The sequence below is a fragment of the Mus caroli genome, chromosome 9, assembly GCF_900094665.2.
Source record: "Mus caroli chromosome 9, CAROLI_EIJ_v1.1, whole genome shotgun sequence".
NCBI lineage: Eukaryota > Metazoa > Chordata > Mammalia > Rodentia > Muridae > Mus > Mus caroli.
The window spans coordinates 16,892,811-16,911,132 of NC_034578.1; the positions used below are offsets into that span (position 1 = coordinate 16,892,811).

At 51.6% G+C, this 18,322-nt stretch overlaps 2 protein-coding genes across 3 annotated transcripts in view; both read right to left on the minus strand.

Annotated features, from left to right (window-relative positions):
- Positions 1-920: 920 nt before the first annotated feature.
- On the minus strand, positions 921-5,332 carry Eif3g (eukaryotic translation initiation factor 3 subunit G). The gene is made up of 11 exons (XM_021172043.2): positions 5,259-5,332; positions 5,093-5,139; positions 4,792-4,875; positions 4,596-4,684; positions 4,415-4,474; positions 2,662-2,766; positions 2,374-2,563; positions 1,678-1,785; positions 1,395-1,531; positions 1,200-1,306; positions 921-1,010 (listed from the first exon to the last, which is right to left on the minus strand). Exons 1-11 carry the CDS (start codon positions 5,276-5,278, stop codon positions 995-997), a joined length of 963 nt encoding a protein of 320 aa, XP_021027702.1. The 5' UTR covers positions 5,279-5,332; the 3' UTR covers positions 921-994.
- Positions 5,333-14,218: 8,886 nt separating this feature from the next.
- Dnmt1 (DNA methyltransferase 1) overlaps positions 14,219-18,322 on the minus strand; it is a 46,197-nt gene continuing 42,093 nt past the window's right edge. For both annotated transcript variants that reach the window (XM_021172157.2, XM_021172156.2), the window contains exons 34-39: positions 17,089-17,255; positions 16,635-16,812; positions 16,076-16,271; positions 15,452-15,732; positions 14,856-14,946; positions 14,219-14,566 (exon numbers count right to left, since the gene is read on the minus strand). In XM_021172157.2, coding sequence (XP_021027816.1) covers positions 14,526-14,566; positions 14,856-14,946; positions 15,452-15,732; positions 16,076-16,271; positions 16,635-16,812; positions 17,089-17,255 — 954 coding nt within the window. In that variant the 3' untranslated portion in view covers positions 14,219-14,525. The remainder of the gene's footprint in view (positions 14,567-14,855; positions 14,947-15,451; positions 15,733-16,075; positions 16,272-16,634; positions 16,813-17,088; positions 17,256-18,322) is intronic.

The following is an 18,322-nucleotide window of genomic DNA, read 5'->3' on the forward strand; positions in this document are numbered from 1 at the left end:
NNTTTTTTTTTTTTTTTTTTGGTTTTTCGAGACAGGGTTTCTCTGTGTAGTCGTGGCTGTCCTGGAACTCACTCTGTAGCCCAGGCTGGCCTCGAACTCAGAAATCCGCCTGCCTCTGCCTCCCAAGTGCTGGGATTAAAGGCGTGCGCCACCACGCCCGGCGAAATTCGACAATCTTAACACCTGTGTCAAGTGCCTAAAAGTGTAGGACAGCCAGCTAAAGGCCTTTGGAACCTACAGCTTGATCCTGTAGGCATGGGCTTACCCGCCCTGCTGCTCACACTGATGGCCTATGTCCTGGGGCTGGTACACAGCCAGGGCATGACCACAGCCCAGAAGCTGCATGTGGGAGTGCTGGTGGGCAGCAGTGTAGCTCTCCACGCCTGCTCCTATGCACCCTGCTACATCACACATGTGCTTCAGGTGGAGACCAGGTTGCGCTGGATGGCTCATGACCCCAGCTTCTCCAATAAGGTGCAGGCTGAACAGGAGCTGGGGCCCTTCTTTGGCGACCTGACAACATGCATCCTTGTGCCCCTGGCCACATGCACACAGTCCTTGCTCTGCATGGCCAAGGCACCCAGCCTGCACTGCCACCCATGTCACCGAAACTCTGAGGACAAGAGCCCTTGTAAGACTTGCCTCTAGAAGGTACAACCACTCACCAAACCCAGCTATGCCATGGCCTTGACTGCTGAAACCTCACTGCCACAGGCTGGGCTGTGACAGCAGTTCCTAAGTACCAAGGGTCCTCCTCTAGTTACCCCTCAAGGCCAGTGTCTCACCAATGGAGGCTGCCTTGCATCCAGACAGGTCCTTTATAAAACCTCAGCCTGAGGGAGGGTCCAGGCTTCACGCTCCCTCCTTCCCCACTCCCCTCCCGGCCCCAAAGGGAGACCCAGAAAATAAGCAGGACAAAGTGCATTTGGAGTCTGTTTACTGAAGCTTTCTGTCCTGAGGGTCTGGACAACAGCAGCAGGTAGCAGATGTCTTATTAATTCGTTGATGGCCTGGAAAGAGGGAGGGAAAGAGGTGGTAAGGATGCAGGTGGGACTTGTGATCCTGAAGGGGACCTGAGAGAGACTGCACTCACACCAGGGAACCCCTGGCCTGGCTTGCTCAGGACCTTCCTCCAGACAGGCCTGGCAACCACAGGACTGGGCTAGGGAGAAGGTGCAAAGGGGCAGGAGGGTCCTTACTTGGCCCACTCGACATTGAGGATAAGATGGTCGTAGCCAAAGCCAGACACCCCTGCAATGGCACGTGCAGCATCCTCCCGGCGGTGAAAGCTGATAAAAGCAAAACCCTGCAGGCCAGGGGCAGACATGGAAGTGTAAGAAGTGGGTCATGGGATGCCTACTCCAGCTACCCACTCCTCAGCCCAGCTCACCCACCTTGGACTGCCCAGTGGTCTTGTCCTTGGCCAAGTAGATTCGGGAGATGGAGCCGAAAGGCCGGAAGAGTTCCTGCAAGTCAGTCTCACGAGTGTCCTCGGACAGGTTAGTGACACGGATGGTGGCATTGTCATCAGCTTTGTGGGCAGGGCAGGGGGAGAGGGCAGGGGGAGAGGGCAGTGAGAAGAGTGCCACCGCTGGACCCCACGCCCACAGTGCAGGAGTACTCACAGGGTGTCTAGCTCCCCACTCCCTCCCGGGTGAGTATCCCCACCCCCCTCACCTCTGCGGTTTGGCTGCATGGACTCCCCGCGGCGGCTGGCCCCATCCCGGAGGCTGGGGGGCACATACTTCCCTGTCTTGCTCTGGGCGGCCTGCACAGGCTCCAGCTCTGGAAAGCAGCAGACATAAGTATTATTCAGCCCCAGCCCCGAGGTAAAGACACCCAGCCGTCCTTTGGTGACCCAAACATCACATCTAGGAAGCTATCACTCTTCAAAGTCTCTGCTAGTGTCACGAGCAAAGTGAACAAGCCACAGGGCAGACACAGCAGAACCAGCACTGCAGAGCCCCACACGCTGGACACCACCAGCCCGGCAGCATCCCGACTATAGGCACACGACAATGAGGATGTCCCTAGGCCACTCATCCATGACAGTGAGAAGCAAAGTTCCATACAAGTCACAAGAGGCAGCCACCCCCACGGGACACATTAGATTATGGCCTACAGAGCCACACTGAGCCCAGCACATACATGGTGGGTGTTGCCTGAGTATATATGTACACACACACACACACACACACACACACACACACACACACACGCATGCACGCACACCCAAGTTAGAGTAAGTTATCAGTCACACATCAGGATGACCATGCCTGAAGCCACTCAAACTTGGCCACAGGTGATGCAGGGAAGAGAAGAACACACTACAACAGAACAGCTGAGGCCCCCCCAAGGTCCCCACGTCCACACCTCCTGGCAGTTTCTCCTTCTCCCCAGTAGACAGGCCGAGCTGCTCAGCCAGCTCCTTCTGCATGGGTCCTAGTGTGTCCTTGTAGGGGCAACGGGTGGTCCAATGGTCACCCTTGCAAATGCGGCAGGACACAATCTTCTGGCCCTTAAGCTTGTTCATTGGGTCCTCCTCCTCCTGACAGTTTAGGTCCTGGTGGGGAACATGGAGGGAAGGCTCAGAGGAGGCTGCTGGGCCTGGCCCACACCACCCCCACTGCGTTTCTCAGGCTCCAGCTTCACCCAGCTCACCTCTTTGCTAGTGATGAATGTCATAGAGACGTCATCACTGACTGTGGTAGTGGCCACGTTGGGCCCCGGTGGGTCAAACTCCGAGTTGCCAAACTTCTTCCAATTCTGGGCTCCCAGAAAAAATGGGGAGAAGTGAGGAAAAGACAGGAAGGAACCTGCAGTGGGTACCCAAGACAGACAACCATTCCCGGGGCCTTGAATCCGAAGATCTAGTCTCTCTAGAGACCTTCCCTGTGGTAACGGTGACAATCCCCATTTCCTAAGCTAGACACGGTGGCACACAACTGTCACCCCAACACTTGCCAGGTGCAAACAGGAGGACCTCAAGACACGCAAGCTCAAAACCAGCCTGAGCTATCTGAGGTAGGTGCTGGTAAGGTAGCCCATGTAAAAACGTGCAGTACACTTTCTAACACTCATATAAAAGGTTACGTACATGCCGGACGTGGTGGCACATGCCTTTAATCCCAGCTCCTGGGAGGGAGGCAGAGGCAGGCAGATTTCTGAGTTCGAGGCCAGCCTGGTCTACAAAGTGAGTTCCAGGACAGCCAGGGCTATACAGAGAAACCCTGTCTCGAAAAACCAAAAAAAAAAAAAAAAAAAAAGGTTGAGTACAGGGCTCCACTGTGCCGCTGGCAGTTTCTGGGCAGGTCCATGGGCCTGCCTCCCACCAGGGATGAAGGAGGAATCACCCAGACCTTAGGAACCCAAGCTAGTTAAACCTGAAACTCATTTCCTGCCTGTAAAACGGGGACCACAAAGCTCCCTGCCTCGCTAAGCTGGCCTGGAGCCTGAGAAGCCATGTCTTGCTGAATGGCTGGCACAGGACCTTGCTCTCAAGCGTTGCTGTCCCTCCTCTCCAAGCCCTAGGTAAGGAGAGGCTGCTTGCTTCTTCATGTAGACAGGTCGAAGGAGAAAGAATGGAGGTCAGGATGCAGGAAGCTGAGGCAGAAGCGTTTAGAATGAAGACCAGAGCTAGAGCCTCTCACAAATAACAAGCCAGCAAATGGTGGCACTGCCTTTAATCCTGATGCATGTGCATCTCTGAGTTCAAGGTCAGCCTAGACCACAGAGAGAGTTCCGGACAGCTAGGGCTACACAGAGAAACCCTGTCTGGAAAAACAAACTACAAACAATAAAACCCAAGAAGGCTGGGTATTTCTCAGTACAGTATCTGTCACACAAGTGCCCGTCAGACTCTGACCCCGAGCACCCACAGTCAAACACTGTGCACAGAGGCAAACTTGGACTCCTGGTGCAGGCCAGACAGGAAGCGGGGACAGCAGGGTCCCTGGGGGTTAGTGCCCAGCAAGCCTAGTCTAGTTCCTAATACCGAGAGACCAGCTCAAGCCAAAAATATGCTGTGCTGTGTGCTGGGGGGCTGCTACTGTGCACATCGCACACAAAAGGAGAACAATAACAAAGAAAAAGTAGATGAATAAATCAAACATCTAACTTCATCTACTCCTGGGCCCTAAACTTTCAAGGCCTAACACTAAACCTTTGCCGTGGTGGCACATGACTTTAATCCCAGCACTTGGGAGGCAGAAGCAGGAGGATTTCTGAGTTCGAGGCCAGCCTGGTCTACAGAGTGAGTTCCAGGACAGTCAGGGCTATAGAGAAACCCTGTCTCGAAAAACCAAAAACCAACAAACACTAAACGTTTACTCCACATCAACAAAAAGGGGCTTCCCAACTCCTCAGGGTCAGCCCCAGAGAACACCCCCACGCCCCAAATGAGGTAGAATCTCACCTTCCTCCTTGCCACTGCCTTTGATGCCTTCCGGGTCTCAATCCTGAAGGTTCTGACAATCTGAAGATGGAAAGAGAGGAGTGCTTCCCGAGTCTTAGGCCCTGTCTCATCCAGTGACACCCTCACCACCCGAACCCCTGAACACAAAGGCACTGGCCATATGTGCCCACTTCGACCTCACCTTGAATTTCTTCCCATCTTCCTCTATCTTGTACTCAGTCACCGTCTTTATGTTCCCATTGATGACTTCCTTGGGAGGTGGCAGCGGGTCTGGAGGAAGATGACAGAAACTGACTCCCGGGTAATGGGGACTGGCTGGAAAGTAGGCTTGAGAATTGGAAGGGAAGAGGAAGCAGGCAGGGATGGACACTGCTCACCTCCGGGCAGTAACTCGGGCTCTGGACTGGTGTCCCCGGTGGGCAGAGGGATTCCTTTCAGGAGCTCGCTGGTGACACATTTGTCTGCCAGAGGGAATTCGGGGAGGAAGTTAGAGTGAGCCACCGGACTGGAACTTTCAAGTCTGTGAGTGTGTGTGTGTGTGTGTGTGTGTGTGTGTGTGTGTTTGCGGGTTGCACCGGGGGCACAGCGCAGGGCGAGGGTGGGACTGGCCACGCGTGGCCCTAGCCGGAGCGTGGGCCCCGGGAACAGGCAGCGGGCGCGGCCGCGCTCGGCACTCACCGTCCTCTCCCTCCTCCTCCACCTGGTCGGCCCAGCTGGGCTTCGAGCTGCGGGGACAGGAGATCGGTGAGCGGATCCCGGCCCCCCGCGCTGCCCAGACCTCCACGCATCCCAGAGCTGCCCCCACACGGCCTCCCCGGCGACCCCACCGCCACCCGACGCATACTCAAAGTCGCCAGTCGGCATCTCGAAGTCTTACTCCACGCAGCTCCCAGCCCGGGTAAAGACAGGAAGCCCGAGTAGAAGAGGCTTCCGGTGCCGCGGCCGCAGCCTAGAGCGGCCAGACCGCGGTGAGCACAGCGCCTCCCTGCGGACAAAGGTGGACACGCGGCTCTCGCGCACCGCAAGGCGCTGAGACCCAACCTGGAAAAGGGGGTCCTAAAAAAGCTTCAAAGAACTTTTTAAACTTTTTTCCCCCTTTGGGTGATGGGGCTAGACGTCAGTGTCTCACTCTATAGCTAGGGTCGCCAGTAACTCCTCACAATCCTCCTGTCTCAACTCCAAAAGGCTGAAATTACAGGCTCATGAGCAATATTCCCAGAGTGGCCTTGAATTCATAGCTGTCTTTCCACCTTACTCTCGTCCGTGCTAGGAATATGAACATGAAATCGCCACACCCGGAACTGATTCGTTCTCTCCCTCTTCCCGGAGAATTAGTTTTCAGCCATCAGTAATCGCAGTCCTGGAGGTGGAAGCTGGAAAATTATGAGTTAAAGGCCATCTTCAGCTACCTCGTGGATTCCAGGCTAGCCTGTGCTCCATGAGACTCTGTCTACAAAACTAAAGGTGTCTTGTTTTGTTCCCCAGGCTTGCCCCTGAACTCCTATATGCAAGGAATTCACAAATAGCTGGGGCTATAATTGTGTGCCAATAAGCTTGGCTGAAAAGCACGTGTATCAAGAATGCCCTTGCCCCATATCGTTTGGAGGATACCAGGATTCTGGTTTGTTGAAAAAGAAACAGACTCAGTCCAAACCCCTTTGTCCTGTGCTAAGATGTCCTTTCTTTGAACAAGTGGCCACCTGGTCTCCTGTGCCTCCTTTGCTGTGTAGCATGCTAGGGTTATCATACAACCTTGTTGTGCGTTTGTATTATTTGAGGACAGCATGCTTGTGCATACAGCACACATGGAGGTCAGGGGACACTTTGTGGACAGTCTCTCCTTCCACTGTGTGGGTCTTGGGATTGATCTCAGGCCTTCAGGCTTGGCAGCCAGCCTCCTGTTGTGGTCCAGGAGTCCCCTCACAGACCACACGAGCCCCAGTCTCAGTCAGACAGAGGCACTTTAATGAGCATACATGTCAGGGCTGGTTAACCAGGACCACAGTTCAGATTCAGGACCTGAACTGTGACCCTGACTTAAGATCCTGCTTAAAAAGCCCAAAATCCACAAACATCTGGGCCAAGTTACATCACCAATCAGGATTCAGAGATAGGGGATTTACCTGGGAACATGTTTTTGCCTTACACTTATCCTGCTCCCATTGGTTGGGATAGTCAACAGTGGCAAGGCATTTTCCTTGTTGAACATTCATGTCTTAATGTGCCAACCAGGTTGTCAGTTACCAACGCACGTGTCTCTTTCTGCCAAGTAGGATGACAGTGTCCAGGGAGGTCTTGGGAACTTAACCTTTACTCAGCTGTTACTCAAAATGGAAGTCTTATTCCAAAGGGTTTCTTATATTGGTGCAGTTCTCTCTCTCTCTCTCTCTCTCTCTCTCTCTCTCTCTCTCTCTCTCACTCACACACACACACACACACACACACACACACACCTATTTATTTTATTTATATAAATAAACTTGAAGCCGGGCGTGGTGGCGCACACCTTTTAATCCCAGCACTCGGGAGGCAGAGGCAGGCAGATTTCTGAGTTCGAGGCCAGCCTGGTCTACAGAGTGAGTTCCTGGACAGCCAGGGCTACACAGAGAAACCCTGTCTCAGAAACAACAACAACAAAACAAAACTTGAGCTGTCTGAAGACACACCAAAGGAGGGCATCAGATCCCATTACAGATGGTTGTGAGCTACCATGTGGTTGTTGGGAATTGAACTCAGGACCTCTAGAAGAGCAGTCAGTGCTCTTAACCGCTGAGCCATCTCTCCAGGCCACAGATTTCTCTTATGTTGGAGTCCATCCCAGGGACAGCTTATAAAGGCAAATACCATAAAAAAATTATATATGGCTCAGGAAGTGCTGCTGGATGGTTGGTTCAGGTCAAAGCTTATTATGGGTAACTATACAAAAAAGTTCTACTAACTTCTATCATGATTGGTTTCCAAGGGCACAAAGCATAACAGAATATGTAATCAGTTTGGGCATTAGAAAGTTTCCTAGTAACAGCAGAAACATATGAGAAAGTTTCCTTATAATGGTAGGCTAGCCAAGTAGGCTACCTAGGCCTTAACATTTTATCTAGGCCTTAATATTTTACCTAGGTCCCAATACCTCCTTAGCTGCAAAAACATGTTGCAAACTCTATTCCTGCCACCTTAAACTAGCTCCAGTGCTAAGTTCCTGTCAAGTAAGTGGAGGTTATATCAGATTCGCTGCCATAGGAACATCCACTCCAAGTCCATGTGTCTGTTTGGGATGCTGGTGGGGAATGGAAAGCAGGGAGTTGGGCACACTAGTACTGACCTATACTCCCAACACTTGGAACTTGTATCTTGAGCTGGCAAGATGGCTCAGTGGGTGAGGGCACTCTCCACAAGCCTGCTGCCTGGAGTTCAACCCCAGGACCCATCTGAGGGAAGGAGAGGACTAACTCTAGCAGGTTGTACCCTGAGCCCCACACTTACGCTGTGGCATGTTCTCACACACTGCATTGTAGTGGGATCCCTGTAGAATCACAGGATCTAGGGTGAATATCAGAGTGAATAGCTGCTTTCTAGACGGACTTCGACCTTGAAGAAATCCTGTGAGACTCTTCAGGATTCAGTCCAGGGGCTGAATGTCCCTGCTCCCAGCTCCCAGCCAGGCCTGGGACTAAGAATGACGACACTTCATAAAAATGTAATGGGTCGGGCCTGGTGGCCACGCCTTTAATCCCAGCACTCGGGAGGCAGAGGCAGGCCGATTTCTGAGCTTGAGGCCAGCCTGGTCTACACAGTGAGTTCCAGGACAGCCCGGGCTACACAGAGAAACCCTGTCTCGAAAAGCCAAAAAAAATAAATAAAAAAAAAAACAAAACAAAACAAAGTAATAGAATCAGATAAAGTCAGGCAACATCCAAGGATGGTATGGCCTTAAAAGGAAATTGGTTAACTAACTTACATTTGGTTTTTACTGTTGTTCTCTCTAAGGATGCAATAAACAAAATGGTCAATTTCAGTGCTAGGAAGGCATAGGCAGAAAATCCGAGAGTTTGAACTCAGCTGGGAATGAGGAAATAGAGTGGGGTCGTGACTTAAGTAACAAACAAAAACAGACTGAAGAGTTAGTTCCAGGTCTCCATCCTCCAGGCTGGAGAACACAGTCACTTTAAGTAAGGTTTCTTGGGATGCTTTACTGTGTTTTCTTGTGAGAAAAACTTGCAGTGGTCACTAGAGGGCAGAGTAGGACAGTCAGAGAAGGAAAGAACCCCAGCTGCAAAGCCCCCTTTTAAGAAGGTGACCCACCAGGGGCACACACCTGGCTGAGGCAGGAATGCCACCTCAAGATCAAGGCCAGCCTGGCCTACACAGTAACTCTGTTTGTAATGAAAGAAAAAGAAAAAGTAAAAAGAAAAAAAAAAAAAAGAAAAGAAAAAAGAAAAACGGCCAGGTGGTTTTTAAAGGTACAAAATTAAAATACTGATAGGATTTCTCCTTGGAACCTAGTAGTTGTTAGAAGGCTGTGCAGTGGAGGGGAGGAGCTGCAGATGCCTGTCATCAGCTTGGGGAGGAGCCGGGAGCCTCCAGAGGCCGCTTGCACTGCACAGTGAAAACCCATAGATAAATAAGTAGTGTTGGGCCTTCTCTGGGGAGCTTTGGCTGGCCTCAAACTCGCTACAGAACTGAGGACAATGTCAAGCTACTGCTCCTCCTACCTCCACCTCCCCAGTGCTAGGATGGCAGGCAAACCTTGTCACAGCTGATTTATTTCATGTTACAAGTGGAGCCCAGTGCACGCTGAGCCCCAGTGCACTCTGGACAAGCCGTCTTAGGCAGGTTTCTCTTGCTGTGATAAGTACCATGACCAAACACAACTTAGGGTGGAAAGGGCTCATTTTATCTTCAGCTTGTAGTACTGTGCTGAACGAAGCCAGGGCAGGAACTTAAAGCCTGAGGCAGAGGCCATGGAGGAGCGCTGCACGGAGGAGGCTTGCAACCCATGGCTCCCACAGTTGGCTTTTGACTGTTTTCTTTCGGAGACAGTATCTATCTCCCGCCTGTCTGGGAACTGGCTATTTAGACCAGGCTGGCCTCTAACTCACAGAGATCAACTGCTTCTCCAGTTTGGGGATTAAGGCATGAGACACCATGTTCAGTCCTTCAGTAGTCTTTGAAAAGCAAAACAAATCAAGGGATCACTGTGTAGACCAGGCTGGCCTTGAACTCACAGTGATGATCCACATTCCTCTGCCTCCACAGTGTAGGAATCAGGGGCATCTGCCATGCCTGACCTTAAAACACGTTTTAAAAACATTTTTAAGCCAGGCAGTGGTGGCGCATGCCTTTTAAGCCCAGCACTTGGGAGACAGAGGCAGGCGGATTTCTGAGTTCGAGGTCAGCCTGGTCTACAGAGTGAGTTCCAGGACAGCCAGGGCTACACAGAGAAACCCTGTTTCGAAAAAAAATATATTAAATTTATTTTGTGGGGCTGGAGAGATGGCTCAGCAGTTAAGAGCACTGACCGCTCTTCCAGAGGCCCTGAGTTCAATTCCCAGCAACCACATGGTGGCTCACAGCCATCTGTAATAGGATCTGATGCCCTCTTCTGGTGTGTACTCATATACATAAAATGAAGAAATAAATCTTTAAAAAAATGATTTACTTTGTGTGATTGGTTAGTGGAGATCAGAAAATAACTTTCAGGTATTGGTTCTCATCTTCCACCATTTGGGCTCAAGGGATCTAACTCACACATTAAGCTTGGCTACGGGTGTGGCTGTGGCCCCTGCACAGTCCCCAAGCATCATGTCATTACTGAAGTTTTTCCCTTCCCTGTGGCTCAAACTCCCCTTCAGCTTGCCCCTCAGGAGGTAGATCTGAGGCTTGAGTTTTTTCTCTATGCTGGCTCCCTTTCACTCCTCTAGAGGCTGGGTGTGAATGTGTGATGGGGTGGAGAGGCAAGGTTGTTAGCTTGGTACCTGAGAAGGGGAGGCAGGACTAGCTAGCCTCAGCTACATGAGTCTGAGAACGGTCCAGGCCATACAGGAGACTCTATCTCAAAACCAATGTAATTCTGCAGCATTTACCAGGGATTTGATGGATCTCTCAGATCCTTTGGCATTCCACCCACTTCTAGGTATTTGCCTTTAAAAGAAGCACAGTGCTGTTTTGCTCAGCCCTTTGGCATATACTAGATGAATCCCTTGAAACAGATAATGCAGCTGGGAATAGTGCCTCACGCCTGCAACCTCAGCACTGGAAGAGTCAAGGACAGGAGGAGCAGTGCCAGTCTGAAATCAGCCTAGGATACATAAATGAGCTCCAGGCTAGCCTGAGCTACAAAATGAGACTTGTCTCAAAACAACTAGCATAAACTGTCTCAGGCCAGTCTCACACCAATGACCCCAGCACTCCGGAAACCAAGGCAGCCAGATGACAGCAAGTTCAAGGCCACCCTGTGCAACAAGTGAGACCGAGAGAACGCCTGGCCTGGACAGTGGAGGTAGGCATTGCTCAAGGTTGCTCAGGGTACGTAGAACAAGTTGATGTGTTTATAAAAAGAGGGGGATATGTTCTATCGAGGTGCAGTGAGGTATGGGGGAAGAGGGTGTCTCAGTGGGCCCATGTCAAGGCATCCCTTCCCCCTGAGGGACCAGCCACACAACAGTATAGTATAGAGTTTATTCAGGGCATGGGGAGGGGAGTTAAGAGGGTAGTAGAGGCAGAGAGAGGGAGAGACAGAGAGAGAGGAATAGAGGTTGGCCATGACCACGTGGAGAGAGGGGGGAAGGGAATGGGAAAGGGAGGGGGGAAGGGCAAGGGAACAGAGCAGGAGCAGGAAGGGAAGAGCAAGAGGTCATGAGAGCAAGAGAGGGAGGAGGGGGCAAGCAGCCTCCTTTATAGTGGGTCAGGCCTACCTGGCTGTTGCCAGGTAACTGGGCTGTTGCCAGGTAACTGTGGGATGGAGTTTAGACAGAATGCTAACATTCCACTGTTTTGGTTTAACTAAAAAAGAAAAAATTAGAAAGAGGGGAGGGATGGCAAAGCGGAAATAGGGTCGTTGTGATATCTGGCTGCTTCATGCTGACATCGGGGTGACGTCTCTCGGGAACCTAGAGGGATGGGGCTGTTTCCTTGTCCAGGGTCTGTGGAGCCATCTGAGGATGGGTCAGAAGGAGCAGGTCCAGGAGAAGCGTCTGTGTCTGAGACAGGAGATGGAGCATCTGGAGGGAGGCTGCTTCTCTGGAGCTGTCCTGGATGTAGTGAGCGCCTGGACTTGACAAGATGCTCAAACACAATATAGTTATTGTATAGAGAGATTAAGTACATTTGGGAGAAAGAAATTTTCTTAAGATGTACATTTGAAACCCAGAGGAGTCCCACCCTCTGGAGTAGGTAGTAAGTGGGAGCTTTGGGCAGAGGTACTTATCTGGGTGGAGTCTATTTGGTCCACAAGAGGCAGATCTGAGTGTCTGGGTTTCCTGTGGCTATAGATTTACAAAAGAGATAACAACACAAGTTAACAACATGAATGGCCTTTAAGATGAGCCTTTTGTGTAGCAAAAGGAACAAGAATTTATAATTAAAAAGTTGGATCATATACGTAGTGGAATGTTTCATTAGAGTTAAAAACTCAAATAATGTTAGGACAATGGAATAACAAGAAGAGGAAATATGAAGCAATTTAATTGATGGAAACTGAGTTTAGGTACCCCTAAGCAGGACTTCTACGGCACGTCCCCGAGCCCGAGAGGGGGGTGGGAGAATGTAAGCAGCAGAATGGCCACGATGCATCCTCAGGACTAGATAGCCATTGCGGACATGCCTTTAGTATCAGCCGTGAGCCTGCGTGGGACCGGCCTGTCAGGTCGGTGTGGACGAACAGGGCTTCCAAAGCTCTGCCCTCCCTGCTGAGTTATTGGCAGAAACGGACTCTAGAAAGTCATTGCCTGGAGTTGTACACCCAAGTGTGAGCCCGGCAGGCTGCAATGGCTCCTTCCTCATCTGTGGCCACACAGATGACCTGGGCAGGAGGGGAAGAAGTTCAAGGCCAGCCTGAGCTATATATAGGAGACTATCTCAAAGTTGTTTGTTTTTTAGAGATAGGACCTCTGAGTAGCCCTGGCTGTCCCAGAACTGGATCTTTAAACAAAAACTGACTTCAAACTCAGATCTCCACCTGCTCAAAAAAAGTTTAAAATGTGTTTTTCATCAGTGTGTATGACTGCTGTACCCACACCCACAGCGGTCAGAAGAGGGTGCCAGACTCTGGGGACCCCACCATTATGTGGGGTGCTGGGAACTAAGCCCAGGTGTTTTGTTTCTTTTCCTTCAAGACAGAGTTTCTCTGTGTCCTGGAACTCACTCTGTAGACCAGGCTGGCCTCGAACTCAGAAATCCGCCTGCCTCTGCCTCCCGAGTGCTGGGATTAAGGCATGCGCCACCACGCCCGGCTGCCCAGGTTCTTTATAAGTGCAGCTATTACTCTTAACTGCTGAGCTAACTCTTCGGCCTCCTCTTCTATGCTCAGTCAACTCAATTAGTGGAAATACAAGTTTCTTCATCAATAAGTCACACAGCCAGACCCTGGAGACGCACACCTTTAATCCCAGCACTCAGGCAGAGGCAGGTGAATACACAAGTTTGTGGCCAGCCTGGAACTCACTATGTAACTCACCTTAGTCATGGTGTCTTCACAGTAATAGGAACGACATCAGGCAACTCAATACAAACAGCAAACCCCCAAGTCTGGAGCAGCAGGATGGCTCAGTGGTTGAGTGTTGATGTGCAAGCCAGGCAAATGAATTCCCAGAGCCCACACACAGGTGGAAGAGTACACACCTCAAAGTTGTCTTGACTTCCACATGTGACCCGTGGCACCCAGTCACCTCCAACATCATACTATAAAATTCTGACATAGGAAACTTTACAGAGCTGGGGGTTTGATCAGCTGGCAGTGTGGCACTGGGCCCATCCCCAGCATACCTGAGAGGCCAGTGTGTGGAGAGGTGGAAGTCTGACACACGTCCAGTACAAGATGCCAGCATGGAGGCCGACCTGCAACCTCACTCCTAAGACAGCCTACAGCCCTGCTGAAAGGCAGCAGTCGCTCCACAGAGGCAAACAAGCTCCCCTTTACACAGAAGCACACCTTCCAAATGATCTGTGTGGTGGTACAGTTATAAATATAGGGAAGAGAACAAAGTTCTGAGCTAGCCTGGGCAAGATAGAGGCGCCTTAAAAAAATTACTGCTAGATTTAGTCCAGTACAGTAGCCCTTAGAAGGCAGGAGGATTGCCACAACTTGTAGTCCAGCGTGAACTACACAGTGAACATAAGGGTCAAACATGGTTACACAATATATCAAAAAGGTACGTGCTGAGCCATAACCCAGGATCCAGGAGTCTCTTCTAGGTCTTAAGCCAACTGGAGTTCTGCACACAGGGCAGAGACAGGAGTTCTGAAGGTGGCTTAGTAGTCATGGTCTCTTCTTGCTCCATGATCCAGGTCTTATGTCATCACGAGTAATTGCAGGATGGCTGCTTTATTACCAGACACACAATAAAAGGTCAATTCCAAAACAAAAAGGGCAGAGTGTCCGTGGAGATTAGCCAAGACCATCCTAAGAGGCTTTCTGGGAAAACCTACTAGAAAGTTCCATTTGCCTTTCACTGGACAGAACTGAATTACAGAAAAGTATCCCACTGAGGTGGACGTAGTGGCTGGTCCACGGACACCTTAAAGCACGAGCCCCTCCCCCCTCCGCTGGGGGGAACGCTGCGCTGCCAGAGAACTCAATCACTAGCTGGGTGCTTGACAGAAGCGCTTTATTTTGAAGAAATATTACAACATATAAAACTACATCAAGTCTCACTTGCCACCTGCACAGTGGCAGATCTGATAGAATACAGGATAAGAAAAAAAAAAACAAACAAAACAAAACAAAAAAACCCTTAAAATTCAGAATGCACAAAGTACTACACAGCTTGGTCACAAAACAAACCTCATACAAACAGCTTAGTGTCAGCCATGGCCACAGACACTGAGCACAAGACTTCAAATGATGGGGCTCAAAGGGTTAAAAACATCAGTGCACGCGGGGCTCTGGATGAGAGCACTAGTCCTTGGTAGCAGCCTCCTCTTTTGCTTTAACTGCAGCTGAGGAGAAAGGAAAAGCCACTTGAGAACACGGCAGCAGGCGCTCACGGCTGGTCTTGAGCACATGCACACCGCTGGAAACATTCAGGCCTGAGACATAGTTCCCCGACGTTTCTGCACGTAGGTGCTGGGGCAGCCCTTGAGGTCGGTGCCCGCTGACTTGGACTGACCAGTCAACAGAAGCTCGCACCTGTGCCATCTGCCCTGGCCCTACTCCTCTGACCTTGTGTGGACTTGGCACACACAGGCCCCAGGGACAAGAGCTGCCCACGAGGAATGGGGCACGTACCTGATGCGCTCTCCCGAGCACTGGACAGCAGGCAGAGCTTAATCTCCAGGCCAATGGCTTTGGCCAGGGGTGGTGGCACAGCATTACCCACCTGCGGAAAGAAGGAGGTAACACCAGGTTGACACCAGGCTCACCAGTCGCCTGGGCTTTGTGGTACAGCCCTTGTTGTGATGTCCACACACCCTCAGGTCACTAACACGTAGTTTTTAGATCCACCTGCTTGCCTCCCCAGTGCTAGGACTAAAGGCATGCACTACCATACCTGGCTGACAGTGAACTTTTTAAAAGCTTTAGGAAAGTCTGGAAGCAAAATCTGGACCCACCCAGAGCCAATGTGAGTCCCATTAGGAGCCAAGGGTCTGGAACATGGGAATGGTCTGCATGGAGCCCAGGTCAGGTCGAGGTTTCTGGCACGGGCCTTTTTCTCAATAGCAATTCCCAACCAGGAATAGCCAGTGTAGAAAGGGCACATTTGGGCCACTGTGTTGTTGTTGCTGACCCATACTCTGTTACACAACCTGACTCGAAAGCGGTAGCCCCCACCCCCAATGTGAGAGCTGAGGCCACTTGGTGAGAAGCTCTGGTGATGAACTGACCTGCCGGTGTCTGTCCAGGATGTTGCCGAAGAACCGGTAGCTATCTGGAAAGCCCTGGGAGCGGGCACATTCCCGAACACTCACGACCCGGTGCTGCTCCGGGTGGAGCACCCGACCCTGCTTGCCCATGGGCTCAGGGTTGGTGACAGTGGTGCTGAAGAAGCCATCCCACTCCAGACGCCCATAGAGGCCAGCCCAGTGGTTGTGCCGGTTCCCAGTGTGCGGCAGGCACCAGGGGATGAGGGTGCTGAATTGTCTGGACTCAGGGTCGCAGGCCTTGCCTGTTGCAATGGAACACTGAGCTATGGACAAGGCTGGTGCCAGAGACTGAGGCATCTCATCTCTCATCTCTGCATAGGGGCTTCCAAAGGGAGCTCTTACGGGTGTTTGATTTGGGCCCCCCATGCTGCTGTAACCTCACACCATGCAGCCATTTAATTAGTAGCACTGAGGTGTGGCCAGGCCTCTGGTTTATCAAGTAGATGTGTTGAATGGGGGCTGCTACAAAACCCCAGGAAGCCACCCCACTGAAGAGCCAGCCCACACAAAGGGCTGCCATAAGGGAGACTCATGTTTTTTCGGGAAGACCAAGTGGAAGGGGGTGACTAAAGCTTGGGGTCCCACCTTCTGCACAGGAACAGACTCCACGTAGGGCACCGGTGCTGCTGTAGCCATTTTTCACATCATGGAAGGTGTACTGTAGCTTATGGGCTATGACGCCATCTCCCAGCCGCACCTGTATGTTGGGCAGGTCACGCCAATCTGATCCTGGGAAGAGTGGGATGTGCCGCATGCGGGCAGCCACCAGTGGGCTCATGTCCTAGAACACAGAGAATCCCAGCTGAAACCCGGTTCTGGAAGCACAGAAGGGTACCTAGAGGCTCAGATCCTATCAGGAAGAGACAACCACACAACCCTAGCTGAGAGATGGTCACGTAAGAACATGTGACCGAGGACATGTATGGAGGGACAGCTGAGATAAATGCACAGGACAAGGAGGGGAGCACACACAACGTGAGGTCTGATGTATGAGAAGCCCATACAGAAACGCTATTAAGAGAGGGTGTGTTGTGGGGACATTGGATGTCATCCAGGGAGTATTCAAAGATGACAGCATGCGGGTAGATGGGAGATGTTGAGCCTTGAGGCCCGTGGAAGTGCCCGGCCCGGCGGCCGCCGCTACCTTGCAGATATGGTCCCTGAGGATGGGCTGGTAGTGTGATCCTCGCAGCTGCCTCTGGAACCAGGACTGCGGCTCTCCATTGTAGGGGATCTCAGAATTCGAGGCTCCGTTCTGGATCTCAGGGAGGTCAGACATGGTGTCTCGCACGGTGATGGTTCGGAAGGGCCCCGAGCTCAGCCTGCAGCAGAGGTGCTCTATTAGAGGTCAGGCAGGTGGCCTCTGCTGGAACTTAGGACGTGAGGGAGGGGCAGCTGTGGTATGGGCTCTACTCAAGCCTGCTGCCTGCACACAAGGCAGAACCTAAGGTGGAATGGTGCAGACCTTCCAGCCAGCGTCTGGCGCAGATCTCCTCAGTGAGCCAGGCAACATGACCTACTGCCGCTGCCCAGAACACACAGAGCTTGGCAGCATCCCAGCCACTATGCCACACATGGGGGCAGAGCACAGCTCCTACCTCGTGATGTTGCTAACAAACTTCTTGTCATCCACCACAACGCTCAGCTGGCAGGCACGGGGAGCAAACACATGCAGAGGCTCTGGGAACAGAGGCAGCTTCTCTCCTGGGGCTGCAGCCAGGATGATGGCCCTCCTTCGTGTCTGGGCCACACCATACTGTCCAGCCTGCGCCAGAGGAAGAGAGATGGCTTTAGGTAGAGTGTCTGCCCAGCTGGCCTCTTCTCGGGAGAGCTGAACTGGAAAGCGGCAACACAGATCTGCAACTCACCAAATGACACAACAGCTTGCCCCAGTTAGCCATGGTCACACCATTTGTAAAACTCCCATTTTGGTTAAATGGAGACAGCCCCCAAGCCTACAGTAACTACTAAAATCACTGGTCTGCGTAGGCTCCTGCCATTGCCAATTCTGTCAAGCTCAGTTAAGGCCGACTCCCAGGAATGCTAACCCATCACTGTGTCTTTAGTAACTCCTGCATCTGTAAGTGGATGACAAGACCTCTGGGTGACCAACAGGAGCGCTCCTATCCTGGGTTTGCTCTGGATAAACCCCGTTCTGCTGGGCCATTTCTCTCCCTGTGTTTTATTGACCTTACATCTACTCGGCTGCTGGCAATCCCAGCAATTCCCTCCCCGACAGTCATGGAAGACCATAGCTGCTGACCAGGCTTGGCCACAAGCACAGGGCAAGGGGCGGGGACACAGCACTCGTCCCACGTGGGCTCCTACAACTTTCAAGTCACTTCGGCACACATTTGAGCAGCGAATTTTGCTGTCTGACTATAGAACCAAGGTCTCCTGTAGGCAGACTGGTCACAAACTTGCTGTGTAGGCAAATCAGGTACTGAGCCTGCCTACAACCCCCGTTTTATAAACTTGCTGTGTAGGCAAATCAGGTACTGAACCTGCCTACAACCCCCATTTTATTTGTTGGGACGATTAGCGTGCGCAACCACGTCTGTGTGGTGGTAAGAATGGAGCCCAGGCTTCCTGAAGGTTAAACAAGTGCTCTACCAACTTGGTCCCAGCTACAGGGACAGGACCAAGGCAATGTGCTGCTAGTGAATGTATCACACTGAGCTATGGCCAACTGAATCCTGAGATGCTGGCCTTCAATCCATGGTTCCTACTCCAGCCTTCCAGGACTTGAAAAGACAGGCTTGTGCCACCGCACCTCGTCACCCCATGCTTTTTACTGTCTTTTTCTTTCTTTTTTTTTAAAGATTTATTTAT

Excerpts from the sequence above, each read along its gene's own strand:
- Eif3g (XM_021172043.2), bottom strand. The coding sequence starts at position 5,278 with ATGCCGACTGGCGACTTTGA. Across the intron at positions 4,685-4,791 it reads GCCCGAGTTACTGCCCGGAG|ACCCGCTGCCACCTCCCAAG; the intron begins GTGAGCAGTGTC and ends ATCTTCCTCCAG. Across the intron at positions 2,564-2,661 it reads CATTCATCACTAGCAAAGAG|GACCTAAACTGTCAGGAGGA; the intron begins GTGAGCTGGGTG and ends GTTCCCCACCAG.